At 40.4% G+C, this 27,560-nt stretch overlaps 1 protein-coding gene across 4 annotated transcripts in view; it reads left to right on the top strand.

Annotated features, from left to right (window-relative positions):
- LOC108718748 (disco-interacting protein 2 homolog C) overlaps positions 1–24,341 on the top strand; it is a 278,249-nt gene extending 253,908 nt beyond the window's left edge. For 3 of the 4 annotated variants that reach the window (XM_041565806.1, XM_041565808.1, XM_041565807.1), the window contains 6 exons: positions 4,408–4,469; positions 8,153–8,210; positions 9,439–9,513; positions 12,955–13,129; positions 15,982–16,105; positions 17,209–24,341. In XM_041565806.1, the coding sequence (XP_041421740.1) occupies positions 4,408–4,469; positions 8,153–8,210; positions 9,439–9,513; positions 12,955–13,129; positions 15,982–16,105; positions 17,209–17,461 (747 nt within the window). In that variant the 3' untranslated portion in view covers positions 17,462–24,341. Of the gene's footprint in view, position 1; positions 32–4,407; positions 4,470–8,152; positions 8,211–9,438; positions 9,514–12,954; positions 13,130–15,981; positions 16,106–17,208 lie in introns of all 4 variants that reach the window. The other variant, XM_041565809.1, reaches the window with a different exon arrangement.
- The last annotated feature ends 3,219 nt before the right edge of the window (positions 24,342–27,560 follow it).

The raw sequence follows: 27,560 nt of genomic DNA, 5'->3' as shown, positions 1-27,560 counted from the left end.
GCCACACAGGCTGGGGACACTGGCTGAGCAGGTAGGGGAGCTTCTCCTTCCCTAAATTATTATTGATGGACAGTCTAGTCCATGAGTTTTTAGAGATAAGACTTTATTAACACCACTTTATTGTCTTAATAGATTCCAAAATGAAATTTTAAAACCCATCCGATCCATGTTTAAGGACCATATTGTCCTGCTGAACATAACATTTCACCATTGCTTATCTATTATCAAATACAAGAGTCCTCTGCACTCAACCCATTATCAATATATTTAAGGGCTTTAGCACACGGGCAGATTCGGGGAGATTTAGTCGCCTGGTGACTTATCGCTTCTTCTGCGGGGCGACAATCTCCCCGAACCGCCTTCCGCCTGCTGTAATGAGAAAACGCCAGCGCCAATGCACTCGCTGCGCCTGAACTTTCCTTGTGAGGCAACTTCGATCAACTTCGGATATCGAAGCACCGCGAGTGCATTGGCACTGCTGTTTTCTCATTATAGCAGGGAGATTGTCGCCCTGCAGAAGAGGTGATTAAATCTCCCCGAATCTGCCTGTGTGCTAGCTCCATAAGACATTGAGGCATTTTGTGCATACAGCTACTAAAAAATGCCTTACCCTTTAAACAAAACAGGGATTGTTTGTCCATTTATTGCAATATATTTAAGCTGGACAACTACGTCACAGTCATCCCATATCTGGCCAGTTCCTATACTCAAATTGCATCAATCCCTGTTTTGTTTAAAGGGTAAGGCATTTTTCAGTAGCAGTATGCACAAAATGTCTCTGTCTTAAATATATTGATAATGGGTTGAGTGCAGAGGACTCTTGTATTTGACTATATGTATTTTGTGGTCACAGCCTCATTGCACCCCCGCCTAATGGTTTTAAAAACTAGTGGTGAGCACAACTTTCCCTTGTTTGTTATCTATTATCAAATCATTCAGTGGTACAAATCCTGTGTAAAGGGAGTATAAAAGGATAAGTCCTACTTATACCCCAAAGACACATTTCGAGATGTTGCTGAGCTCAGAGAATATAGTTAGTGAATCGTCTGACGTTTCTAAGCAGAGCAACATCACAAGAGTTTCCCATGCTCACTAACTTCATTTTCTGCCAACTGTGGCCTGTCGTCAAAACTAAACAGCAGATGCCACTGTTTGAAAAGTTGAAAATGGCTGTTTCTATGGGCTCATTCACCTAATACCAAGGTTTAGCCTTAAAAAGTCCCATGTTTCCCGACTCTTCCCTTGTTCCACCCTCTGCACTCCATAATTTTATTGGCCACCATTACTGTTCCCCATACACCTGTAACCCCACCCACTTTGATGATTGATTGACATTTCATCATGTCTGTTGCCTTCTACCTGCTCAATCTGGAAAACGCATATTACTGGTTGTTTCTTCATGTCACCACCTACGTATGTTTCATGGCTCAGTACACAGACATATAATAGTCGTGGCTAAAACAAGCAGGACCACAGTACGCCACAGTTTAGAAACCTAGTTCTGTGCAACGTAAGACAGCAAAGTGCATAACTGTGTGCATACATCTCACGGGGGGACGTTTTATTTAGCTTTAATGATGGTTCCACTTTCAGTTGCTCATACCATTTGCATTCCCCATGCTCTACAAGCTCTCAGTCCAGCAACAGTAATATGGGAAATTCCTACTGAAATTCAAGATACAGTGCTGAGCTGGCCACGTTCTTCCAGGATACTGTTGTAAAGTGTAGAGCATCCCTATACATGAAAATAATGAATGGGAAGAACTTGTTTAGACCTGGTGGATATCACAACACCTTTATCTATTGCCAACTGGACCCAAATCATATTCATTCCTAATTCATTCCCGTACACAAGATATTCCTTCCATGCTGTATAACCTGCCTTCTGCTAACTCACTTGGGCTGTTGTTTGATGCGTTTCGTACCTGTGAGAATGAAGCATTTAGGGCTTTACAGGACATGTTTCATAATAAATGTAGAATTTTTTTCTGTGGCCTGGTCACTGGATGTTGTGGGGATGTCTACTCGCTCCAGGGACTCGTCCCATAGCCATCTTGGAGTCAGGAAGAAATTTTCCCCATCTGAGGCTTCAAATGTTTTTTTTTTTGCCTTCCTCTGGATCAACTGGCAGTTAGGCAGGTTATATACAGACTTAACAGGTTGAACTTGATGGGTGTATGTCTCTTTCAACCTAACTTACTATGTTACTATGTAAGTGTCCAGAGTTATGCACTCCCTCTGGCTGAAGGTTAAAGGACCAGTAAAATATAAACTCTGGAGAACCTGAATTGGCTGTGGTTCACCAGAGTTTATTTTATGCTGATCTCAAACATCAAAAGAATTAAAAAAAAAATCGTTAGTATACATCGGAAAAAAAACACCAAGACAAATGAAACTTTAAAATCATCAAGTCTTTATTAAGACTTCTTCAGAAAGTGATCGGGCGATCCATCGTGCGGCGCTCGATTTCTCCTCCCTGCCTTCCTTATAGGAGATAGCCAGGGAGGAGAAATCGAGCGCCGCACAATGGATCATCGCTGTATCCCAATAAAGGCTTTGCAATTTCAACGTTTAATTTGTCTTGGTGTTTTTTTTCTTTGTATACTAACGAATTTTTAAAAATAATGTTTTGATGTTACTTGTCCTTTAAGGACTTGGGCACCCAGCTCCATGCTGTTACTGGGGTTATTGGCAAATCATTCATAGCTATACATAGGGTTGCCACCCGGCCGGTATTTTACCGGCCTAGCCGGTAAAACACCTGCCGGGGCCGGTATTGCAAATTTACCGCAATGTAGCTGCCGGGAATTTGTAATACCATTTACAAAAACTTACATTTTCGTTGGCTTTGGCCTGGGGCCCGCCCCTTTTGTGACGCTACTCCCAGTGACCCCGCCCCTTTTATGGCGCTACTCTCCCTGGCTCCGCCCTCTTTGTGGGGCCCCTCATTGGCTCCACCCCTTTTGTCACGCCCCACCCCTTTCTTTTCCGTCCCCCCACCATGGCCGGTAATTTTTTTTTTTTAAAAGGTGGCAACCCTAACTATACATAGATACCCCAATGTTTACTATGACTATTGAGGTGCTAGGGGTCCCAGTGTAACATTACTGTCTGTGCTTGTGCTTCATGTACAGTATTGGAATGAATATAGGACCCCTTATCCAGAAACCCTTTATCCAGACATTACGGAAAGGCTGTCTCCCATAGACTCTATTTTAATAACATAATTTAAATTTTTAAAAAGTATTTCCTTTATCTCTGTTTTAATAAAACAGTAGCTTGTATTTGATCACAACTAAGATATAATTAATCCTTATTGGAAGCAAAACCAGCCTATTGGGTTTATTTAATGTTTACATGATTTTATAGTAGATTTAAGGTATGGAGATCCAAATTACGGAAAGATCTGTTATTTGGAAAGCCTCAGGTCCCAAGCATTCTGGATAATAGGTCCCATACCTGTACACATATTCAGATAATTAAGGCTCAGGGTCATCTATCTAAGCAGTGTCGGACTGGTGGGCCCAGGGCCCACCGGGTTTACAGCCTCCGAGGCCCCCAACACCATCCTCCGGGCCCACCAGCCTCAAACTTATCTGTGGTGCAAAAGCTCATCTGTGGCAGCTTCACCTCCCCGCCCCCCCCCCCTTGGCGCACGAATGCGCTTACTTATGTTATTCCAGTGCTACCAGTGTCAAAAAAAAGAGATGGAGTGCAGGAGCGGGTCTGGGCCGGCGGGGCCCATCAGGTTTTCTCCCAGTTTCCCACCTAAACCACACTCTAGGAGCCATTAACCTCCCTGCCTGTTTCATTGGGTGCAAGTAATATGGCAGCTGCCACCCACAAACACATAAAAAGCTAAATCCTAAATTGCTTATAAATAGTGTATTTGTATGTTTGTTGTTGTCCAAATGAGGCTTTTTATTTTACTTTAAACTTTAAGGCTGAATGTGTGTATACCTTAAGTCTACTGGAAAATCATGTAAACATTAAATAAACCCAATAGGCTGGTTTTGCTTCCAATAAGGATTAATTATATCTTAGTTGGGATCAAGTACAAGCTACTGTTTTATTGTTATTATTACAGAGAAAAAGGAAATCATTTTTAAAAATTTGGACTATTCGGATAAAATGGAGTCTATGGGAGGCGGCCTTTCTGTAATTCAGAGCTTTCTGGATAATGGATTTCTGGATAACGGATCCCATACCTGTATAATATCCATGTGATATAAAGGGGTGCGAGTGTGGCACAAGGCTGTTGGACCAATATATAGAGGCTTCTGCTTGGTTCCTATCAGCTAATCTATCTGCTTATAAATATGAATGTACACTGTATCATATTCTGCTTCTCGCCACCCTCTCTATTTAATGTCATATTTTCTATATATTATTTTTTTATTTTTTCAGGGAACGTCTGGGCCTGATCCCACGACTGTATATGTAGACATGAGGGCGCTGCGACATGACAGGTGGGTGTCGTGATAATAACACATATATATTGTTTCATTATGCCATTCATGCAGGTTATAACCTCGCCATCGTTTTGGGTTCATATACACAAATGTTTAGTGCTAAATCTGGTTCCATCCACTTAAAATGAACACAAGTGAACGCCGCTAATTTAAGCACTAAGGAAACATTATACAAAGAGCTTTGCCATATGGTTCCTATTGCATCTCTAGTGGACAATTTCAACATTCGCATTAAAACAGCTCACCCGAAAAAGGTGGTGACCCGGGTGTATAAACCCCAGTCCCGCTCCTGGGTTCAATGTTGCCTGAAACAGTATCAAGGGTAAATTGCAAGAAGGAACTCACCAGATCAGACGGGTGCATCGCCCCAAGCCCGTGGCTGTAGGTGAGTCTCAATCAGTAGAAAACTTTGAAGAGCCCTCCATTCACCCGTTGAATTAAAAGAAGCAAATGTTTATTTTCAACAAATTAAAAGCATCGGTTCCCTGACGCGTTTTGTAACCACCGATACGTAGTCATAGGTTTATACCATCTGTGCAGAATGTGGGTTTGGAGTTCACAGCAGCCATCTTTCAGGTCTTCGTGTCTTCTTCCGGCGCTTTGGCAATTTTCGTCCATTTCGATATGAAGGTCTCATTCTCAGATTAGCGAAGACCCGGAAGATGGCTGCCGTGAACTCAAATAATCAAATAATATCTGCCAGAAGCCGGTACAGCAAGACTGATTAATAATCAGAATATAAAGATTGTACTGGGTCCTGTGTTGTCATGTAATCGAATGTGGATTTTATAGTTTTTGTATTGTTTAATACAAACTTTCTCCAACTCTGCAGAACCAGTGGCTGCAGCAAAATAATCCTCCAAAGAGAATCCCAGTTTATCTGTTTAAATCTGGCTCCATGATCTTTGTCCCTGCAGCTGGAGTTGGAAACAGTAAAGGGGATGTAAAGGCAAAAATAAAATCCAATACAAATCTCTACACAGTCACTGACTGCTCTACAGGGAAACAAACAAAGCTGCTTGAGTTCTGCATGGCTGGGAAGTAAGGCGGGGGCTCCCCCTGCTGTTCATAAGTATGATTGTTTCCCTGCAGAGCAGTTAGGGACCGTCTGACAATTCCTATCCACAGCAGTAATTGAAGGGAGAATTTCACTGCATACAGTCAGGTTTCTTATAAAAACGGTAAACAATTTTTAATTAAAGTATATTGGAGATAGGTTTCTTTTCATTAAAGAAAGTAAAAAATGGGATTTTATTTTTTAGTCTTTACATGCCCTTTAAACACCACCATGTGTCATAGGCAGTACTCTAGAGTCCAGTCCTTGTTTTATAAGGGTTCACCCACCCAATCCATAATATAGTGAATAAAGTACCCCCTCTTGTAAAATATAAGGATATTATAAGTTACTGAGGAGTTTTATGACCATATAAAAACACGAGGCCGAAGGCCGAGTGTTTTTATACAGGTCATGGAACTCCGAGGTAACTTCTAATATCCTCATATTTTACAACTGGGGGGTACTTTATTTATTATAATACACAAACTTCAGTGAGTCATGTGACAGAAATGACATCAGAACTCACCGTTTATAACTGATGACATCAGAACTCACCGTTTATAAGGATATAATTTACAGGATATTCATGGCTTTTGTGTATTATATAAAGATATAAGAAGTCAACTTGGTGCTTCATATAAAAGCACTTAGTCACGGAACTCCTAAATATGTTAGCATGATATTGTGGGACCATCTAACAAATTATAAGTATGAAGAGAACACATCATATGATCTGGCCTCTTCGGTTATTAAGGTGGAATAAATATTAAATGAATCCTTTTCAGATACTATGTGTATGTGCTTTTTAATGAAAGCTACAGAATAACGTGCATTCCCCGGGCTCCATCTTTAATGTGCTACAGGTGCACGTCCATATTGCATCCACTCAGAACACGATAAGTAATTTTGTTCTTTTGGGCCAACGGGTGGTTGCTTGAAGAACGTGTATAATAATCTTGTGCTTCTCAAAGAACGCACAGGGCCAAGTTACTCATGCATTATTGAAGGAGATGTTTTATGGGTAAGCTTTAATTATGGAATGCTCAGTGGTGAAGGCGATGCCATTCAGTACAGATCTACACAGCCTGGAACGGCTTTGGGGACCCATTATATGTTGGTTGCCCTGAAAGCTTTGCAGTCTGCCTGCCTCTTGCCTCATTAATTTTGTGTACTGCTTCCCTTCTCGCTGTTCGCTCATCATTACCAGCTTTCCGCAAGGATAACTCCCTTACTAAATTACACTTTCCAGGAACATTTGGGGCCTGGGACCTCTCGTTCTAGTTTGGTCATTTTAAAGTTGAGGCAAGTGTATCATGTAGAGCGTGGCCTCCTCCATTCAAATCCACGGCATGTAGACAGAAGCTATTTGGCAGCTGTTCCTCCCCAAGCAAATTGCTCTTACAGGCCGAGTAGCTGTAATAGTCCTGAGTCAGAGGAGACATCCTTCTAGAATAACTGAGCCGGAGATAACCAAGGTCCTGGTAGGGTTCAGCACAATCATAATGTGGATAGAAAATGGTGGTGACTGGTAATTAATGTGATTAACCATAATGTGTTTTTTTACAAACTCAACATGGCTGCCTGTGTTATTTGGGTTTCATGGATGTACCAGTGCCAGGCTTATGCAGGGAATTCATCACTAGTATGGATGACTGATTTTTTTCTCCGAATTTTGCCATGGAAATGATGCCCATTGACTTCAATGGGAGTAAAAAAATGTCCTGCATCAAAAAAATTCACCATCTGTCAACTGCATTTCGGTGAATTTTTGCGAAGCAAAACTGGTTAAATTCACCCATCCCTAATCACTAGTTCACATTAGGCCACATTAAAATAGCCAGAATGCCACCCCACCAGGTATCAGTAAGTTGGATGGTTGTGGTTCTTTCCATTGGCCCTGGTTAAGGCAAAAGGGGGCATTTGACCATGGCCCACCACCAGGTTTTTTTGAATATGTTATGAAAGAAGCAACACCCAGAGATAATGGACCTCTTATTTCAATTAGAATAGCTCTATAGCATTTCTTTTGTTCCTTTTTTAAATAAAGAGTTGGAATCTTTAATGGAAAAGGTGTTATCGTTTGTCATTATGGTTTATCTTCTCTCGTGGTCCAGGGTGGTACACCTCGGGATCATCATGCTTTTTCTTCATTGCCTACTTTATCATATTGAGGTTCACCTGCTTGAGGATAGTTCTATAACATATTTCTTGGGACAGTGGAGGCCCACCAATGGGCTCATTGCCTTTGGGCCACTGTCCTTGCTTCAAGTTCCAATGTCCTACATAGCACCCCATGAAAACTTCTGGAGCCCTTTTGTTCCTTACCATTACTTGCTAATGATGTAAAGGAAAAGTTGACTTAATATTGAAACCCCCTAGGTTAGAATTAGAACAGCTCTCTGTGCAAGCTAGACTGGGCCGCCCAAGGTCATGTAGAGGGTTATCCACCTCGTCCTTAATATTTGTACAGTTTGACAACACATATGGAAATATGGCCCATGCCCCGCTGGGTTTCCACATTGTACAACTGTAGCTTCCAAATGACGCTTGTATATTGAGTATGAGAATGGGAAAGATATGACTTTAATAATCACAATATCCTAATACATATTCTGTCTTCCAGGGTCCGATTGGTAGAAAGAGGGTCACCACACAGTTTGCCTCTAATGGAATCAGGAAAAGTAAGTATTATGTCTCATATATAAACAACATATTTCAAAGTGCTTTTTTCCCAATGAGTAAGCTGTTGGTGACTTTGTTTTGATTGGGGTAGGTTCTCATCCAATCAGGAACCTGTCAGTAACAGTTTAAGGGTAAATAGTCCCAGATCATGAAGCATTAGGTAGGGGTTAACAGGCATGTTTACTTTAGGGTTAGGGCACACAGGCAGATACGGGGAGATTAGTCGCCCGGCAACAAATCTCCTCTTCTTCAGGGTGACTAATCTCCCAGAACTGCCTCCCCTGCCGGCTAAAATGTAAATCACCAGCAGGAGCGATTTTTTCCGAAGTCGCCCGAAGTTTCCTCATGAGGCAACTTCGGCAAATGAATAGCTCCGAGTGCCATCTTGCCGGTGATTTACTTTTTAGCCTGCGGGAAGGCAGGGGAGACAGTTCGATGATATTAGTCAACCCGAAGAAAAGGAGATTTGCCGCTGGGCGGCTATTCTCCCCGAATCTGCCTGTGTGCCCTGACCCTTACAATTAAGGTTTATGTTGACATTTACAAGTGATTTTGCAGTTGGTTTTCTTTTATATCTATATGTGATTCTCATTGAGTCTTGCAGCCAGGCTGTGATTGGAATGCCAGAATAAGAGACGAAAAACATGGTGGCCTCAGTCGTAAGGGATCATAGATACTAAGAGCTAATCTCAAGATAAATCTGTTTTCTACTTGCCAAGGTCACTGACCCTAGGAACTAGAGCGCATTCTGAGTTTCTTTCTGGTGAAAGGCAAATCATTGGACAATCATAAAAGTATAAAATGAAGACCTGTTGCAATGTTGCTTCTGTAATGATCTTTTGTGATGATATAATAGAGTAAGACAATTCCTGGTGCCTCAAATCCTCCTTGGAATTCACTGGATGACAGGCAACAGGGTAGGGCTGATGAGAGGGGCATATGTAGGGGAGGCCCATGTTTACTCAACTGTTTTAAATCAGCACTATGTACTCCAGCACCAGTAGACCCCAGAGCACTAGGCACACCCGTGTCTCAGGTTAGACCTTTATAGGAGATTGCTTTAAAGACCAAACTCTTTAACCAAAATACAAATTAGAATATAAAACATGAAGTTGTGAAATGATATAATGTTATTGATCTGAACCTTTATTGTTCTGTATCTAATAAACTAAACCAGTGATACCATCCTGGGATGTGTAACCATTGTCCTTGTTTGTCTCGTAACAGATCCTCCCAGGCGTTCGCATAATTATTGCAAATCCAGAAACCAAGGGGCCACTTGGAGACTCTCATCTCGGAGAGGTGAGTCAATTTGGTTGGGCCCCACTGGTTCTATTCTTTCTCAGGCTTTTAAATGGTTTGGGCAGATAACATAAAGGAAGATGGCATTAAGAATTCTTGCCTTATCCACATAAAAATATTTTATATATATAGCTACACAATACAGGTATGGGATCTATTATTCAGGATGCTTGGGACCGCATAATTTGAATTTTCCTACCTTAATGGAGAAACAAACCCCTTATTAAAAAAAAACCCTTCCCCCCCACCCCACATAGAACCCTCTCCCTCCTCCCCCCCAGCCTAGCTGCTACACCTGGCAAATTCCCCTAAATTTTTACTTACCCCTTGGTGCATATTCAGGGATCGGAGTTCACGGCAGCCATCATCCGGGTCTTCAGTAATCTGAGAATGAGACCAGTGGATCGGCGCATGTGCAGTTGGAGCAATTTCCCGGTTCGCAACAACTGCGCATGCGCCAAAATCAACTGAAGTTGCAGAAGCGCCGGAAGATTGCTGCCGTGAACTTCGATCCCTGAATCTGCACCGAGGGGTAAGTAAAAAGTTAGGGGCATTTGCCCGGGGTAGCAGCTAGGCTGGGGGGAAGGATGGAGGGGGGGTCTATGTGGGGTAGGGTTTTTTAGTAAGGGTTTTTTTTCTCCTTTAAGTCTATCATGTAAACATTAAATAAACCCAATAGGCTGGTTTTGCTTCCAATAAGGATTAATTATATCTTAGTTGGGATCAAGTACAAGCTCCTGTTTTATTATTACAGAGAAAAATGGAATCATTTTAAAAAAGTTGGATTATTTGGATAAAATGGAGTTTTTTGGATTACAGATCTCATACCTGTAGTACATCCAGGCGCCCTACAACCTCTCCTGGTGCTGTATCCTTCCATGGCCTTCTGCCTGTTCTGGTTGAATGGGGGGGGGCATCACCAAGGCAACCGGTGACTGGAGCCACTTTGTCTTTCAATTTTGGGTCATACCCCAGGATCCAAATACAGCCCTATATCCACTGGTTTTATAAAGAAGCAGAGTAGAGTAGCCCCTGGTTAATGCTCCTCTGGGACAACAGTATCCCTTTAATGGTTAAAGCTGAGAATTTCTCATTTGAAATGCACATTGTCAACCCAGAGTACAAAAACAGAGCACCAGTCAGGCATAACTAAACAGAGCCGTATCTGTTTATACTGGTGCCGCTTGTTCATTCTCTGCTCGTTTATAAGATTACCCACTAGGCACTCGCTCCCGCCTAATGTGCCGCATTGGCTTTCTAATGCAATCGAAAGTAATTAACAGCGAGCAAATGTGTCTGTGTACACGGAACCCATTAAGTCTCTAATTTGTTATCGCCTGTGACAAATTCCTGTAGCCTTTCTGCTTCACTAGGGAGGGAGCGTCCAACTCTATTACTCACTGCATTAACAGGAGAGAAGAGCCGACATCAACAGTAGGTTTTTTGGGGAGAGTTCAGTAATTATCCATTTGTTTGGTACCTTTGTTATTCTTTAGTCCTATAAATGAATCTTTGATATAATTAATTAGTACAGTAACGTGCCTTAATCAGAAATTATTTGTGTGTATATCAACTGTGGCCTATCCCAAAACTAGTTTTGGATAAGTATGAAGTAAATTGGACTCTCGCAGCCTAGTTGGCCCTTGTAGAGTGGCTTGAGTAATTGTAGATTAAGGTCAATGCAGGTTAAAGAATTCCTGACCTGAACATTGCTCCATAGCCGGCAGACCAATGCCAGTCAGTACATGGCCTGTTAAGTTGGCCATAGATATGGATATATGCATGGGTACAGTTGGGCAGACCCGCTGGCCCAATATCAAGGGCCCTTCCCCTGCTGCCTGAACAAACCCAAACCTGGCCAGTATTTTAACCCAACCTGGGACCTGCGTAAACCAGAAGTGATGTCATCAGTGGGAAGAAGTGACATCACTCCTAGGTCAGAGGGAAAAATGTACTTTCAACATCGGGAGGTGGGGGTAATGCAAGCCTGCAATTGGCCCGGTACTCTGGCAAGGTACTTAAGGACCACCAGCATTTTTAGGGAATAGTGGTTTTCCCACCCAATATCCAACCACTTTGCAGGTATTCTGCATGTACCTCACTCAATGCAGGAATTTTGATATTCATCTACTTAGGCTTGGTCACCAAATATGTGGATCTCTGGTCACCAAATCGTCAAGATCTCATCACTGGCCAATGGACTTTTACACTTGCGAGATAAATATCTGGATGTTTAATGGGCAGATATAAGTGAGCTAGTCCCAAGTACCCTATACACAGGCAATTACGTTGCTCACTTGTGCTGGAGGGTCCAACTTGGGAATTTCTTATGTCCCTGTGTATGGCCAGCTTTACTGTTCTGGATGACGTGCGTGATGATGCCCATACTACTTGTTTTAGTTGTCATCTGAAATGCAGTCTTTTGATAGACCATTTTTTCTTTGACTCATGTTTGAAGGAGAAATAAATCGCATTTTATATATGGAACATACTGTATCAGCCCAGAAGTTTGGCTAAAACAGTAATGACCCAGGCCTTCAGGTTTCTCCAAAGGATCTCGGCCATCTTGGAGGGCCATCTTTTTGAGTGATCTGTGCAGCTGTTGAGAAACTAAGCTTAGGAGCTTTATCACCCGATTTTACCGAACCTTGCCCTTCTACCTCGTGGAATCTTTTACTTGCCCGTTAGCAGGGCTGGAAGTATGTGGATACCCAGCATTCCCTGAGCGCATTGAGGTGCCCAGTGCACAAGGTGTCAGTGAGTTGACGAGTTTTGCGTGGAATTTTTTCATGGGGCTGTTGCACTTACTGCAGCATTATTAGGAGCAGTGAGGGTCAAAATACTTCTGTGCTGTAGTTCTTGTTTTTTTAAAACTTGGAAGAAACCATTTTTGGTGTCTGTGCTCATGTTCTGAATCAAATAAAAGAAAACACCCCGAGGAATGATTGAGCCTCTGAAAACCAGCTCATGCAAGTCCAGGAATGTTTATCTTTTGTGGCCCGGTGGAAAATGTTTATTTTAGTTAGTTTCCCTTTAATGTGGTTCATTAAGTGGATTATGCTTTGGAAAACGCTATTCATTATTTAACAATTAGTACGACGTGTGTCTGCCGTTCAGCAATCAGAGTCATTTTGGCCCCTCAGCAGTGGTTACGAAAGAGATTTCACTTCTCCTTTGATTCCTGACAGAGCATTAATCAGCGAGATTGGGTTGATGAATTCTATTCCCTGCACACTCTATTACCATGGCACCATGCTCCTGAGTATTTACATCCAAAATCACTTGTGATGATCCCGTATCTGCAGTTTTATACAGAAGAAAAAAGCAGTAGCATCATGAGAATGGTCCACACCTACCGCTAATGTCGTGTCATTAATTTTTTTTAAACGTGTATATATATATATATATTGAATTTTTAAAAGCTCTTCTGGTCTCTTGCAGATTTGGGTTCATAGTGTACACAACGCCAGTGGGTATTTCACAATTTACGGAGATGAGTCTCTGCAGTCTGACCATTTCAGCTCTCGGCTCAGTTTTGGAGACACGCAGACGGTCTGGGCACGAACGGGCTACCTGGGGTTCTTAAGGAGGACAGAGCTCACAGATGCAAATGGAGGTATCGTATAAAGGCTTATAATAGGTCACTTCCCAGAGACTATTGGTCCAGTGTTACTATAGGCACCATCTCTCCCTACTATACCTGCTATCCCACAGTCACACTCCCTTCCCAGAGACTATTATCCACTGTTACTATAGACACCATCTGTCCCTACTATACCTGCTATCTCACAGTCACACTCCCTTCCCAGAGACTATTATCCACTGTTACTATAGACACATCTCTCCCTACTATACCTGCTATCCCACAGTCACACTCCCTTCCCAGAGACTATTATCCACTGTTACTATAGGCACCATCTCTCCCTACTATACCTGCTATCCCACAGTCACACTCCCTTCCCAGAGACTATTATCCCACTGTTACTATAGGCACCATCTCTCCCTACTATACCTGCTATCCCACAGTCACACTCCCTTCCCAGAGACTATTATCCACTGTTACTATAGACACCATCTGTCCCTACTATACCTGCTATCCCACAGTCACACTCCCATCCCAGAGACTATTATCCACTGTTACTATAGACACCATCTCTCCCTACTATACCTGCTATCCCACAGTCACACTCCCTTCCCAGAGACTATTATCCACTGTTACTATAGGCACCATCTCTCCCTACTATACCTGCTATCCCACAGTCACACTCCCTTCCCTGAGACTATTATCCACTGTTACTATAGGCACCATCTCTCCCTACTATACCTGCTATCCCACAGTCACACTCCCTTCCCAGAGACTATTATCCACTGTTACTATAGACACCATCTCTCCCTACTATACCTGCTATCCCACAGTCACACTCCCTTCCCAGAGACTATTATCCACTGTTACTATAGACACCATCTCTCCCTACTATACCTGCTATCCCACAGTCACACTCCCTTCCCAGAGACTATTATCCACTGTTACTATAGGCACCATCTCTCCCTACTATACCTGCTATCCCACAGTCACACTCCCTTCCCAGAGACTATTATCCACTGTTACTATAGACACCATCTCTCCCTACTATACCTGCTATCCCACAGTCACACATTTAACAGAGTCCGAATAAGTGTAATAGTTTATTATTACTATTAGAAACCAGTGCTATAAGGCTTCCCCCTTTATGATCCTGTAGTAGCGTTACTAAGAGTCCCGTCGTCTGTCTCAGAGCTGCACTGCCTGGATGCCAGACAAGCTATATGACTTAATACATAAAATCCTCTGCTGGGCTGCAAATATGTTTTTATTTTAATTTAGTCTAAACAAATTTAGACTTCTGTAATCTGAACACGTTCAACTGGCCCAAGCTTAGACAAATGAATATTTAAACAGCAAAACTGCCAAACCATAGTAAGGCGCTGGGCAGCAATAATTTATTATTACTATTTGTTATTGTTGATCCTGAGGGCTTACAATAAAGTGTCTGAAATGCACAAAGTATCAATAAGCTGCTTCTGATAAGAACAATAGTGATAATTATAGTAATAACACATATTATTAGTATTGCTGTTATAATTGTTATTACCAATAGCAGTAATTATAATAATAATTAGTAGTGGTTGTAGTATTTAATTACATTAAATACATAATTACTATAATTTATAAAAATGAATAATAGTCTTTACTGTAAGTGCTTTTTTATAGCTTGCTAAAAAGTATAAAGAGATCTGGGCTCATTCACTTACCCTGACGCAATAAGAAAAGTGCAGTTTTGGACACAGTCACCATGTTTTTTTTCACACAATGCACTGGTTTTTCCCCAGAATTCATGCGTCCTTGCCCAGGCAATTGCATGTACGTGTAAATCAGCCAAAGTAGAGTAGCGCAGAATGTTTCTGCCTGGAGTCACTTCCAATGTTTGGAGTGCCGCCTGCACCCGATTTTTTAAGCACAACTATGCTGTGGCGTTTAACACAGGATGCTGAGGTCAGGAGGTGGCGGTAGCATCAGGGTTCTCGCACTGACGTCCCCGGCAGCCATGCTTGTGAGAAGGAGCGAGGAAGGGGGCGCAAGTGGCCACCTAGCTTGGCCCAGCTCGGACAAGTACCTTTAATGAAAGTGGTTTTAGATGCAACTAACTGCAGCAAAGGTGCAAGATGTCCACTGGATCTGAACTGGTCTTTAATTTTATAAAATGATCTCATATTAAAGAAAATAATCACAAAAACAGTTGTTAGTTTATGATGATCAGGCTTCCCTGAGGCAACCACTGTATTGTACAAAAAGTGGAAACCTAAGGCGAGATCTGGGTGACTGAGTAGTCTGACCTTTTAGTAACAAGCGTAGGGTGATCTGGTGAGGCACAAGTTAGGTGGCCATAGACGTTAACAATTATCATCTTTCTTGGAAAAGATCTTTGTGTTCGTTTCAGTACACACGTGTAGAGGCGAATGGTCAGATATACAGATAGAAACAATAGAATTCTACCTGTATCTGACTATTCAGCACTAACAATGGCCGATGTTTGATCAAAATTTACCGCCCAGCTGATCGACGAGCCGACTGATATCCAAGACTTCTGCCGATATCGGTCGGCTCTTTTTCCACCACACGCACCGAATATCGTATGTAAATTTGTTTCGTACAATATTATCTGTGCGTCTGTGGCCACCTTTACACATTTAGGCAGCAATGTGATAGGGCTTCATCAAGATTTTTGATCTTTTTCCTAAACAAAGTCCCCAATTGGTCGTGATTATGTTATGGCCTCTCCCTGACTGTTCCAAGTCATTCCATGGGCTCCAAAAGTGTTATTGTATGCATCAATGAGAATGGGAAATCCTTAACTAAAGTCTTTTATTTCTCCTGATATTTTGTTTTCTCCCATTGGCATCTAAAAGCCTTTTTGTTCTTTCATCCAGAACGGCACGATGCGCTTTATGTTGTCGGGGCACTAGACGAAGCAATGGAATTACGGGGAATGAGATATCATCCAATTGATATTGAAACATCAGTGATTCGAGCCCACAAGTGTGTGACAGAATGGTAAGTGTTAGTTCTGTAGCTAAATGTTCTTTTCAGATAGGTCTTAGCTGAAACTCCTTCTACAACTTGTTGTAGACACATAGTATAAGTAATTCTAAAACAACTGGACTTGCCGAGTAATCGAATTGAAGATGTTTCACTACTCATCCGAGCAGCTTCTTCAGTTCAACTGACTTTTATGGGAAGTCCTCATCATATAAACTCTTCCACTTATTCAATCACAATGGCAATTGTAACCCTTCAGAGAGGTGACATCTGAAACTCACAGAGGTGTAATTCTGTGGGGTTACTGTGATAGGATTACCAAAGTATTATGCAACTCCTAGAAACAAAGGGATTATAAGAATAATGTGGAATAATTGTATTAGTGGAAGATTTTATATACCAAGGACTTCCCACACACCAGTGATACTGAAGAAGCTGCTCAGATGAGTAGTGAAACGTCTTCAATGATTACTCAGCAAGTCCAGTTGTTTTAGAATTACTTCTACTAGATATACCATGACCTGGATGAATGAAAATCTTCATAGTCACATATCTGAATAGTTCAATTGAACCATTGTGATTGGATGTCTGTGTCTGGACTGCCTTGAAAGGTTTAAATTCCAGGAATTCCCTACCAAAGTTGAACTGAAGAAGCCATTTGGATGAGTGGTGAAACGTTTCCAAGAAAAAAACTAAGAAACTCCAGTTGCTGTAGATCTATTTCCACTAGATACTTCTGTCTCGTTCCTTAGATAATAGCATGCGTTCCTCTAAGCAGAGCCAAATACAGATTATACTATTGTAGTTATCCTTATACTACAGTACAGTAGATTTTTATTACATATGGTGTAGCCTCTTGATCCCCTTCAGTTCACCTGTGTCCCTACAGCTCTACTTTCCATCCTATGGTAAGTGTGACTTGGTAGTGCTGGTGCCTAGTCCACACACTTAAAAAAGAAACATGCCGTAAGGAAAGTAAACCAAAGAAGGCTTAAAAAGATGGTGTGATGTACCAAGTGAATAGAAATATCAGGCAGAATAATCAGTCAATCATTTTTTTCTGTAACCATCAAAGTGCAGTGAGTAACCATTTGCTTCTTCTTATACATTCTCACCAGTGCTGTTTTCACCTGGACGAATTTGTTGGTGGTGGTAGTCGAACTAGACGGGTCGGAGCAGGAGGCCTTGGACCTGGTACCGCTGGTTACTAATGTGATCCTGGAGGAACATTATTTGATCGTAGGCGTAGTCGTAGTGGTGGACATTGGTGTCATTCCTATCAACTCCCGTGGAGAGAAACAGCGTATGCACCTACGAGATGGGTTTTTAGCAGATCAGCTAGATCCTATATATGTGGCCTACAACATGTAGTCTTGTACTATAAAGCTTCCATGGACTTTACACTAGATGTATAAATTTTTTTGTTTTGTTTTATCAGTGTCCACTAGATAACGGAGGTGCAAATATGGAGACGGCCTTGCTCAGAATGGAACTTCTTTATTATTTTAATCTACCAATTTCTCATAATTGGCCAGAGAAAACAAAAAATGTGAAATTTCTTTTTCTTGTTTGTACCACTACATTTTAGCACCGAGAGACTTTATTGGTACTGTCTCGTATTGTATTGCCTCAGTTAAACCTCCTAAGTGCCGCAGAGATCTGCAGAATTTTTGCGTTTCTTTGCGCCACTCAACTGGTTTAAATATGCCAATCGCAAATCGCAGAACCTTGTTTTTTTTTTTCCTCGTTGTTTGTTTTTATGTTGCTGTTTTTTCAGTAGCAATGGATTTTATGAAGGTTTTTTTATTATTAATGTAAAAACTTCAGACAGGTTAATTTTTAACAAAACAACCTTTTACAGTGGCAGAGTTTTTTCTGTGGTTTAAGGTTTGTGGTTTGTTGGAAAACATCTTCTAGATCATTTTTATTAAGCCATTTCTGATGTCGGGTTATTTTGAACAAAAGGTACGAACAGGAAATATAAAAAAAATATCTCTACAAAAAAGCCACGTTAGAAAGCAGTGATCAGTTATATACATGTGTACAGATGGAGCTGGGGAAACTTATCAGCTGTTTGCTCCATCTATTGATAGTTGCTTTGATATCAGTAGAAAGGAACTTTACCATGTGAATGGTACTTGACTGTAAATTGAGCTCCATCTCTGTTGCTAGGAATTGCCCACTTTACAGCCAATTATTATATCTGTGCTCCGTTTAAAGGAAATGTAATCCTGCATGAAGAATTGATGTAAAATTGTTTAGAATTCTCTTCTATGCACTTTGTGCAATCCACATTTGTTTTTTATGGCAGATTACAAGATAATAGGAAAAATTTATACTGCTTATATAACAAAATTGAAACAACAGCACCTCCTTCGGATCAGTTCTTCCAACCGTGATATAGTTAGGAGAAAATATCAGGAAACTGGTCTGATTTTGCTCTTAGAAAGACATAAAAAAGTCATCTAGGCAGAGCAATATCGGATGAGTTCCCTGTTCTTATAATATTTTCTCCCAACTGTATCATGAAGAACATGGAACTCTTCTGACATTGCTCTGCTCTGCTTAGATGACTTTTCTCTTGTCTTTCAAAGAGCAATATCAGAAGAGTTCCCTTTTCTTTGTGATATAGTCGGTAGAAAACGTCAGAAGAAGAACAGGGAACTCTTTTGATGTTGCTCTTTGAAAGACATGAAAAAAAGTCATCTAAATAGAACAGCATTAGAAGAGTTGTCTGGTCTTCTTCTGGCATTTCTTACCGACTGTATCACAAAGATGACTTTTCTTATGTCTTTCAATGAACAACAGCAAAACAATTCCCTGTTCTTTGTGATGTGGTGAATGCAGCCAGGGAAAAATGTCAGAAGAAAAACAGAACTGTTCTGATGTTGCTCTTTGAAAGAACTAAACCAAGTCATCTAAGCAGAGCAATATCAGAAGAGTTCTCTGCTCTTCTTCTGATGTTTACTACCGTCTATATCACAAAGATGACTTTTCTCCTGTCTTTCAAAGATCAGCATCAAAAGAGTTCCCTGTTCTTTGTGATATGGTGAATGAAGTCAAGGGAAAATGTCAGAAGAAAAACAGAGAACTGTTCTGATGTTGCTCTTTGAAAGAAATAAGTAATCTAAGCAGAGCAATATCGGAAGAGTTCTCTGTTCTTCTTCTGATATTTCCTACCGACTGCATCACGAAGATGACTTTTGCAAAAGAGTTCCCTGTTCTTTGTGATATGGTGAATGCAGTCAGGGGAAAATGTCAGAGGAAAAACAGAGAACTGTTCTGATGTTGCTCTTTGAAAGACATAAACAAGTTATCTAAGTAGAGCAATATCGGAAGAGTTCTCTGTTCTTCTGATGTTGCCTACCGACTATATGACGAAGATGACTTTTCTCATGTCTTTCAAAGAGCAACACCAAAAGAGTTCCCTGTTCTTTGTGATATGGTGAATGCAGTCAAGAGAAAATGATAGAAGAAAAACAGAGAACTGTTCTGATGTTGCTCTTTTGAGAAACATAAACAAGTCATCTAAGCAGAGCAATATCGGAAGAGTACTCTGTTCTTCTTCTGATGTTTCCTACCGACTATATCACGAAGATGACTTTTTTCACGTTTTCCAAAGAGCAACATCAAAAGATTTCCTTGTTCTTTGTGATGTGGGGAATAGAAAACATCAGATGAAGAACAGGGAAATCTTCTCATGTTGCTCTTTGAAAGACATGAGAAACCCAAGAGGAGCAGCATCAGGGGAGTTCTCTGTTCTTCTGGCCTATTCTCCCAACCATATCACAGTCTAAAGAACTGACCAGCAGGTGACAAAGTTGTTTCCATTTCCTTATCATAGTATGCATTTTTTCTAAAATTGTGGATTCTGCAAAAATAAAAATATTCATGCAAATTGCAAAAGTGCTCAGAAGAGCATTTTGAGCAGTTTTACATTGTTTAAAAACGTATCATTTTCTTTAACGGACTTCAATTAAAGTTGGTACATCCTATAACCACTTACAATTCCAAAACTGCCAATGTTTATTCAAGAATATAACAGCTCCGTTGTACAATCCCAAGCTGCTCTGCAGAACAATCTACAAATAAGCACACTAGAATTTGCCTTTCATCTCAGAGAGAGAGAGTAATATAAACAAAAAATAAAGAGGTTATTGAACCAAAATTTAAGGAAAAATAGTATAAATATGACGGACTGTGGCAAATATCTTTGTACTAAACTTTAAAAAAAAAAGAAAAAGCTAAAGTAAGTTAACTTCTCTTCATATGTAATTATGTATAAAATGTTTAATTTATTTTGATCTCTTTAGAAGTATAAAACAAAATGCAGCATTCAAGAAGATAACTCTTGTAATGTTTGTTAATATAAAAAAAGCAAAGTGTTGTATTATCTTGAGTGGATAGTATCACATCAAATATATATTAAAATATATATATATATATATATAAATTCACAAAGGGTTATAGGGACGGGAACATTTTTTTTTTTATTGTTTAAAAGATGCAGTACTGGTCACTTGCATGGTGTCTCCCAGTGTATATAACTGAGTGTGAATTCACAAGTGTTTGGTTGAGAAGTGCAATCGCGGATTGCAGATTTTCCCTTATAAAAAGATTATTCTAGATACCAGCAAGTGGATGTATTACCATGGTTGTGATGGTGGACAAACATATGGCTGAATGCACTATTGTTTTTTTTTTTAATGTCTCCTAGAGAAAAATAATGACAAATTTTATAATGTGTGTGTCGTCCAGGCATACATGGCTATAGAGAATACGATCAGATTACCGTTTGGCAGATTTAAACAGGGGCCCCCATATTAATAGACTTTCCGAAAAATATAGACAGCAGAGTATTTTGTTCAGATTTTCCTGAATATGCAGATTGAAGTGCACAATTAAGAGACTGAGCCTTTTCATTTATAAAGGGAAATGTAAACCCTCAGAAGAAATGCATATACAATTGCTCAGAGCACTTTTGCAAGTTATGTTATTTTTTTCTAGTTTTTAAGATAATGGCATTTTTTACATTGCTATAATAGTGAATTTGAAAGAAGAGCATCACCTTCTATTAATCCCACCCGACTGTATAGTCAGCAGAAAATTACGATGGTGAGAAAAGAATGCTTAGAAAATAAAGCTGTTGAGCAAGGGAAGAGTCATCTGATGTTTTCCTGGACAGTCGTAAGCAGAGCAACATCACAAGACTTTCTTCTACTCACTAACCTAACTGTCTGCCGACTGTATACAGTCGGCTGGAAATTAAATTTAGTCAGAAAAGTAACGTGACATTTCACTGGTCAGTTTTAAGGAGAGCAACATCACAAGACGCTGCATTTCTCACAAAATCTATTTTAAGCCGAATGTAGTCAATCAGCCAAAATGCACAGCAGGTCTAAAGACTTGCAAGTATCTTGAAACCAAGAAAAGAAATAATGAATGTAAATGGCAAAAGTGCTTAGAAGAGTATTCGTATTCTGAGCAATTGTACATTCATTTAGAACTACAGGGTTTTCTTTTAAAAGTTGGGGATGGTTTACTAATAAAGCTTGTATTGGAAACTCAGATTGCATTTTTGGGTGTCATATGGAGGACATCACATTGCACAGCAGGGCAATGCATTTTGGATGAATGCATGAAAAGCAAAGTGTAGGTGGCAAACCTTAGTAAATAGGATTAGTCTACATGAGTGATTTGACATCAACCTCCAGTACTTTGCACCACATCTTAGTGTTTGGTGAGAAGTTGCGGGGGGAGGGGTTAAAGTCATTGCAGTGGAAGAAATAAATGGAGATGGTCTGCAAAGTGATGAACCTCTTTCTCCATCTGGTGAAGGAAATACATTTTGATTCACCTACCTCCAAGTTTTGGTGCTCATTAATTCTATAATTCAGTGTTTGTTACGTTCAAGCACCTCTTGAAGGTCCAATTTTTGTTCAGGTCCAGCTTAAACATTCCTGTATGAGTCAGTTCAGCCACGGTTCCAAAAATATAACAGAATATGTTCTCACCCCAAATCTCATCTCAGGGGTTGTGTTTTCCCCATTTTTGATGCTTCTGGCCAGGATATGTTGAGACCATCTAAAAAAGAGAGAGCAACAGAGATCACATGCAATAGTTGTTGGACTTTTTCTTATCGAGCAAGCTGCCAGAGAACCAGAGGATGTCCCAGTGGGACCAGGCCCTAGTGGACCCCAGTCTGGGAAAATTCTCATTGACCTATTTAACGTATATACCAGTAGGCATCCAATTGCTGTTAGAACTAAATATATGATGACTACTATGATGCCTTTGTAATAGGTTTATGAGGAATGCATCATATGAGGCAAGCAACAGAGCAGTTCACATCATCTCTTCTGTTCATATTTTTATACCTAGCTGCTTAGATTTCAGAAACCTGTCCCTGTAACTCAACAACCATGCTTGATATCCACACAGCAGATGGATGGTACTGACAGAATTACCTGGAAAAAAATTAATTATAAACCTGGCCTCAAGGATCAAGCACACCTAATTAACTGTCATGCTGCTTGAAAGCAGATATCTGATTGGTTGCTAGCCCCAAAACCAGTTTTATGCATATTATAGCAGCTCTTTTATAACCATATTAATTTTTTGTGGTGGTAGATAGTGTTGGGGTATTTCTATCCATCTTTGTGCTAATGGCAAATAGTTGGTTGGCCCCATATCATCTTATTCCTTTGAGCTGGTTTTGGAATAGAAAAATGGCATGGAGGATCTCTTAGGGCTCTCAAGCCTAAAACTATTCAGTTAAGAAGCATGGGTATAAAATATTACCAGTTTTCCAAAAGGACAGCTATGATGTGCAGCAATCTAATTCTGGGCTGTGGCCCTCCAGAGATCCACTGAGCTCTTTGGACAACATCATTTTATCATAATCTGGCTCTTGAATGTGTAGTATAGGGAAGAACTGAACGGAAAAAGAACGGTATGGAAACAGCTGGACAGCACTGACCTACAAAGTAATATGGAGTAGTCACACAATTGGAGTAGTCACACAATTGCCTAATTGAAGACTGAAGAGAGACTAAAGCTGCTCATAGACGTGCGATCTCCCGACCTACCACTAACCATTCAGATGAAATAAAGTAGTAAAAATAAATCAGATTATGTTCTGGCCATGAATTCAAAGACCGCAATTGTATGTATTGTTATGTCTAACAAATAGTAGTGACAGTCTCCCATTGATAGGCAATGCATGCAGAGATCTTATCGTTAGCCGAAATCTTCGAATCTGTCCGATAAACTAAATGACCGATCGTCATGGCACAAAAAATGGGATGGTCCACACACGGTCCAAAAATCATATGGACGGGTCAATTAATAATAATAGTTTCTTCTCATCATGCATTGCAATGGTGATGCCATGTTTCTTCTTGTGACATTCATGAAATTATCTTATAACGTAGCTGAACAAGAGGTGATAAGCCTGAGGCTGTTTGTCTAGTGGAAGGTGGGAAAAGAGGGAAGCCTATAAAACCAGCCGTGCCACCTGCTCAGTCATTTTATACCGGGGACGACCCAATATGCCAGCATCTGACCTCAGGTATAAGTCTGGGACAGTCATGTCTAGTTGTAGCAGAGACATATTTATGATAGCAAAGACAGAATTATGTACCAATTTAGTCTATGTCAACAACAAAACAAAAGGGTATAGATGCCATGGTGGTTTTCAAAACGTTCTTGTATTGTGTCCATCACTCATTTCCGCCCTCATCGGTGCTGGCAAGGTTAAGAAACAGCAATAAAGGACGGTTGCTTAGATAACGTACTGTAGATAAACCATTCATGGGATCTCGTAACATATTTGTCTTGTGACCTTGTGCTTTTTTGAAGTCAGATGAAACCCATAAGATGAGATGGATGCACAGAGTCCATACAAAGCATTCACCCACACACCAACGAAACTCAACAGATTCATCATGGTGCTTGTTTTACCCTAGATTTCATTCTGCTTGACACTTTACCCAAGGGAACATGGTCCCTCTCTTATCAGTTGAATGTTAGCAGCGTTATTTCATAGAGTGTGTTGACTGGTTTGAGAACTTCATTTCCTCAGCCAACCACAGCTGAAAACAGAGAAAAAAAAAGAGAAATTTTTATGTGCGAAAGACAGCAACCTTCTTGTATGTTAAACCACCAGTATGCTTTGTACATCTGTGATAACGCCTGTTTTATATTCAAATGAACAAATAAAAGCTTTTATTTTTGTTGCTCTGAAAAATGATACGCGGTGTTTGTCTCATTTCCAGCTCTGTCCTGCGTCTGAAGGCTGGGCAGTATGATAATCCATAACAAGATTGTCCTCATTAACTTCAATTTCTGCCATCTGTGTCCAGTCAACTGAAATGACCAGCAGGTGGTACCGTTGTTTCAAATTCATTATATTAGCAGTATGAAAACTAATACTATCTACTGATAAAGTGGCCATGTGTCTACCTATAAAATCATGGGAATCGATCCGCACTAGGGTTCCCACCTGGCCAGCATTTAACCTGCCTAGACAGCAAATCACCAGCCAGGGCTGAGGCCGGAATTAAAAATTTACCATCAATGAAACTGTGGGTATATTTGTAAAACCTTATAAATCCCTCCCACCTGACCATTTCCACAGTCAATCACCCCTTATAAAGAAGAGACCCACCCACATACCATATCCATTTTCTAGCCCTATCCACCCAATTCTCCATCCTGTGACATCATCACCCTCCCCGTCCAACCCGGAAGGCTGGTATTACTGGTGAGAAAAGGTGGCAACCCTAATCCCCCACTGAAGCATGGACATTGGTTGGTTTGTCAGGTCAGGTTGGGTTGTCTAAAAGGAGCAGTAATTTTATGCAATCACTTTAATCTGATTAGCTAAAATAATTGGCTAAAACACACAAACCATCTGACTACCACCCAAAAAAAATGGAGGGGACCAAAGGTGATGAGTCCAGTTTTGAGATGAAGATACAGAGCAGCTCAATAGAGAATCCTGGCCAAAGACCAACTCTAAGCTTGTACTCCAGTTTAACCTATCCAACGTATTTGCCCAAAACCTTCTGACACCCAAAACCCCCTTCATCCCATCTGCATTAGATAGAGCTGTTGACTAGGTCTTATGTTTTTATTGACCAGGACAAACTTTACCCATTTTTACAATGTGCTTTTAAAAGAGGATAGCTGAGGGTATGGCAATATATATACCTAGAATAGTCCTTGGTGTACATCATTATATTACTGACCGTCAAACCTTCAAACTATGTTTATTACTGGAAATATTTCCACTGATATTATACTTTCCCACAATATGCACCAATTCAAACCAAAATGCTTCTGTAAAATCTTTAATATCTTGCCCCCTGCTGGAAATCTATCAGTAGTGCAATGCAGGATTCAGCCAGGGCAAAGCATTGCATCTGCTCAATTCAGAAACTGTCTGAATCCTTAGTATTCAAAATACAAGCCTCCTTACTGTCAATGAACTTAAAATCACCGGACTGATGATAGAAATTATGAAGTTCTGTCTCATGGGAGCTGCTGTGAGGAAAGATGAACTGAAATCGACTAATAAAAATGTTAATTGCCATGTTTATTAACCCCCATTTCAGTATGTCTCCCCTTGATTTCAGGGGAATTCAAGGTCACAGGAGGAAGATACACCTGACGCAATTGGATGGCGAGATATCTATATCTATATATATATATACATACATACTCACCACGCAAATGGAACACTGAGTAAGAGTTGGTTTCAGAATTGCCAGAGCAGAACTAAATGAATCAGTTCCAGTTCCTATGGCCAGAGCCTGGGCAATGAGCATGGTGAGCAGATGCGACCTATATAAATGCAAACACAATGCTGTTATACAAGGTTTATTTCTAATAATACAATCTCTGTAGAGACTGCATATGCACAGTGGGAGTATCTTGCAGCTTGACAACAAGGAACTGGATATTTCTAAGGTGCAGAACCGCATTCTGTGCCTAAAAGGAATTATTATCTTCCTCGCAAGAAAAATAAACATAAGACCCAATAAGAGGTAACAAAAAAGTTGAAGAAAGCAAAAAGTCCATATATATAGTTATTTGTGATGAGTTACTGAAGTTAATTTCCAGAGATCCTTGGACCAAAGATCAGATCATAACATTGGTAAATTCAGATCACGGGGGAGAGGTTCACATCTACGAGCCAATACAGTCATTGACCCAACAGGAAAATCAAACCAGATATTGGTCTAGTAGGCCCAACAGTTGGCCATATACATGGGCCAATAAGCTACCAATTTGATCTGGAAATACCAACTTGGCAGGTGTACAGTCACATTTAAAGGTCAGAATAAAGAAGAGAACATGGGTAATAATAATAGCAAACTGGAAGGAAGGCAAAGCAGCTAATAAGAATGAAGATAACAAAGTAGGACAACACTAAGAATAACTCATGTGAAACAGAGGAGAAATGCAAGACAGAAGGTAATTGGAAAAAAGGAAAGGGGAAAATAGGGCATACAAATCAAGAGCTACATGGATTCCAAAATACAGGAATAAAGCAATCTATTCTCTGTATATCTAAAGGTGGCCATAGACACACAGATCCGATCATACGAATCGAGGATTCGTACGATTTTCGGATCGTGTGTGGCGTGCCGACATCTTTCGTCCGGTGGAGATCGGTCGTTTGGTCGATCGGTCAGGTTTGATTTTGACCTGACCGATCCCGCCGGAGCTCATGGCACATCGTAATCTGATTGTTCGGCCATACGGCCGAAAAATCAGATTACCCCCGATATAGCCATGCCTGTTAATGGCATATCGGGGAAAGATCCGCTCGTTTGGCAACATCGCCAAACGAGCGGATCTTTGCATCTATGGCCACCTTTAGCTGTCTGATTAACCAGCCAGAAAAAAAACATACCGAATTAATGGAATATTATCACAAATGTGAATAACTAGACAATGAAAGTCAAGGCTTGCGGGTAACCTGAATTGTCACAATTTATATTCATCACCTCAACATACCCCATTTATGAAGCACATGATTTACATGTAGGTGTGTCATTGTATTATTATCCATAAAACCTGTTTGGATTAAGCCTTGTCACAGCATGAAGTATATAAACCTTCTTACAAAGACAAATACAAGAGTCCTCTGCACTCAACCCATTATCAATACATAAGCTACTAAAAAATGCCATTAAGACACAAAACTTCTCAATGTCCTAAATATACTAATAATGGGTTGAGTGCAGAGGACTCTTGTATTTGTCCATTTGTATTTTGTGGTCACCGCCTCATTGCACCCCCGCCTAATGGTTTTAAAATTAGTTGTGAGCACAACTTTCCCTTGTTTGTTATACCTTCTTGCAAAGGACTAGATTTGTTTACAATTTCAGCCCATTTAAATCGATTTTCTTTCTACTGAGCTGTAAAATTCCCAAAACCAAGGGCTAGTATTTTAAATACT

Source organism: Xenopus laevis, chromosome 6L, assembly GCF_017654675.1.
Source record: "Xenopus laevis strain J_2021 chromosome 6L, Xenopus_laevis_v10.1, whole genome shotgun sequence".
Taxonomy (NCBI): Eukaryota; Metazoa; Chordata; class Amphibia; order Anura; family Pipidae; genus Xenopus; species Xenopus laevis.
The sequence above is the reverse complement of the archived record's forward strand: the minus strand, read 5'-3'. Positions and strand labels throughout refer to the sequence as shown.